General features: G+C 34.7%; 1 protein-coding gene across 1 annotated transcript; it reads left to right on the top strand.

Annotated features, from left to right (window-relative positions):
- Window positions 1–274: 274 nt before the first annotated feature.
- LOC116155272 (olfactory receptor 5M10) lies at window positions 275–1,222 on the top strand. Its single transcript, XM_031459392.2, has one exon. The coding sequence runs from the start codon at window positions 275–277 to the stop codon at window positions 1,220–1,222; it is 948 nt and encodes a 315-aa protein (XP_031315252.2).
- Window positions 1,223–2,808: the final 1,586 nt, after the last annotated feature.

Genomic DNA, 2,808 nt, shown 5'->3' on the forward strand with positions numbered 1-2,808 from the left:
TAGTAAAATTGTATATTAATAATGAATTAATCCTATATGTATATACACAGGGGAGAGAAAGAGAGCTTGAGCTATAGAGAAGATAGCGATAAGCCAGATATACAGGAAAAATGTTTGTGTAGAAATTTTGATGTATTTATTGAAAGAAAAGCATGATTTCTCCATAGATTAATAGGTCAGTGAGTAAACATAAAAGGGATGGAATAAATGCAGAAACTGGATCAGACAAAACTCCTCACATTCTTTGTCACTTCCAGTTTTCAAGGCACAAAAAATGTCTTCCCCAAACCACACTCTGGTGACAGAATTCATTCTCCTGGGACTCACAGACAACCCAGTGTTAGAGAAGATACTGTTTGGGGTGTTTCTGGTGATATATGTAATCACACTGGCAGGGAACCTGGGCATGATGTTGCTGATCAGGACCAATGCCCACCTCCAAACCCCCATGTATTTCTTCCTCAGCCACCTGTCCTTTGTAGACATTTGCTATTCATCCAACATCACTCCAAATATGCTGTACAATTTCCTCTCAGACCAGAAGACCATCTCCTATCCTGGATGCTTCACACAGTGTCTGCTCTTCATTGCCCTGGTGATCACAGAGCTTTATATCCTTGCTTCAATGGCGTTGGATCGCTATGTGGCCATTTGCAGCCCTTTACATTACAGCAGCAGGATGTCCAAGAGCATCTGCCTCTCTCTAGTCACTGTCCCTTATTCTTGTGGCTTCCTTCATGGGCTCTCTCAGGCACTGCTGACTTTCCACCTGTCCTTCTGTGGCTCCCATGAAATCAACCATTTCTACTGTGCTGACCCTCCTCTCATGATGCTGGCCTGCTCTGACACCCGAGTCAAGAAGATGGCAATGTTTGCAGTTGCTGGTTTTACCCTCTGCAGCTCTCTCCTCATCATTCTCCTGTCCTACATTTTCATCATGGTCAGCATCTTGAGGATCAGCTCTACAGAAGGCAGGCACAAGGCCTTTTCTACTTGTGGTTCCCACCTGACAACAGTCACTATATTTTATGGAACCCTCTTTTGCATGTACTTAAGGCTCCCATCTGAGAAGTCTGTAGAGCAGTCCAAAATAATTGCAGTCTTCTATACTTTTTTGAGTCCAATGCTGAACCCGTTGATCTACAGTTTACGGAATAAGCACGTGATCTATGCCATGAAGCAAATGGTTAAGGGAAATCCCTTTCACAGAACTGCACTTTAGCCATCTGTTTGTAAATACTAAGTATCTGTAAGAACATAGTGATTCCCTCCAAAAGGAAACCTAGTCCTTTATAGTCATAATTTGTCTTCATAAAATCTCCTCAAAATTAATACCTTCAAGACAAATTATTTTAATACAAACTTTAATGTTGAAATGAAAATATAGTTTCTTTATTGGAGAACCTCTGAAAATAAATTGAGTAATATTCAATAATTCCATATAACAATTTAACATCTTTACATATTTGAGTGTAAATATTATAATTAACTCATTGTGATGGTAACATTAGAAATTCATCTCATTTGAATTTAATGGTCTGCAGAATTACCGTGAGGTTCTAAACTGAGTTTTGTTTTACACTTCATTTTTTAGAAATGTTATGAGCTAATTTCTTCTTCAATCTGTGATATAGAACAATGGCTCCAGTGCCTAATTAATCTCTGGATTCATCTTGGGGAAATTTTAAATATATGGATCTCCCAATGCTTTAAACTTTAATTTAATTTTCCCCCCAACTCACATCATAGATATACTGAGAAACTTTTTGTCCATTTGTAAATACTGGGTTATGCTCCTCCATATTGAAAATAAAAATTGTCAATGTCTCCATGAGTTTCCAGGGATATGGATCCAATTCAGTCATCAAAAAGTACAATGGTATTCTCGTTGTACTTTTCATGTAGTAGCGCTGACTCAGGTCTACTTTATCAAGAGTTAATAGAGTCTATCAATTGACCTGTAGATAGAAAAAATGCCTTGAAACAATATACAGATGAATAAGTGTCTACCCATCTCTCTGGAAGAGAACACCCAATGTTTACTTTGGTTTATAAATCTATCTGTGAAACATTATTTTTTAGATAAGACTATTCTAGTCATTCTCAAATTTTCAATTGAGAAAATCAATAGTATAGAAGTGTATATAAAGAGATATGTGAATCATTCACATTGTACGTGCATTAGTGGTCAACCAGATGATTGCAAATTGAAAAACCAATTTAACTTTCTTTAAACTGCTTTAAATGTTTGTATTCTAATATCGTGCACTCTGTTTTTAACTAAGACCACAGTACTAAGTGCTTATATGAACCAATGTCTAAATTTACTATAATGTGTTCAAATTAATTTCCAAAAAATCATCCAGATGACCTGCAGTTTTAGAAACCTGAACGTCATTCTTAAGTCTCAGTTGATTGAATAGACTGATTCTATTGAATATTTTCATTATAGATAAATAAATATGGGGACAGATGTGAGAAAGTAGCATTTACCAATGGTATGTCCCAAACCAAAGGAAAATTCCTATATGTATTTGTTATATTTTTTCAATAAATTGATACACTTATATACTCTTATAATTAATAAGACACAGTTGGAATATTATGCCACATACAAATTTGAATATTGATTTTTACTTGATAATATAATGTTTGTTTTTTCATACAGACTAAATTTTAGTGAACATAATTTTTAATGTAGTGTAATACATAATATCAAATCATACTTAAACTTAATTATAAAAATATTACATATCTGTTGTAGAAAATAAAATTGAAAATACTGAAAGCTATTTCAATTTTGGAATA

The sequence above is a fragment of the Camelus dromedarius genome, chromosome 15 (genome assembly GCF_036321535.1).
Source record: "Camelus dromedarius isolate mCamDro1 chromosome 15, mCamDro1.pat, whole genome shotgun sequence".
In the NCBI taxonomy this organism is placed as follows: Eukaryota; Metazoa; Chordata; class Mammalia; order Artiodactyla; family Camelidae; genus Camelus; species Camelus dromedarius.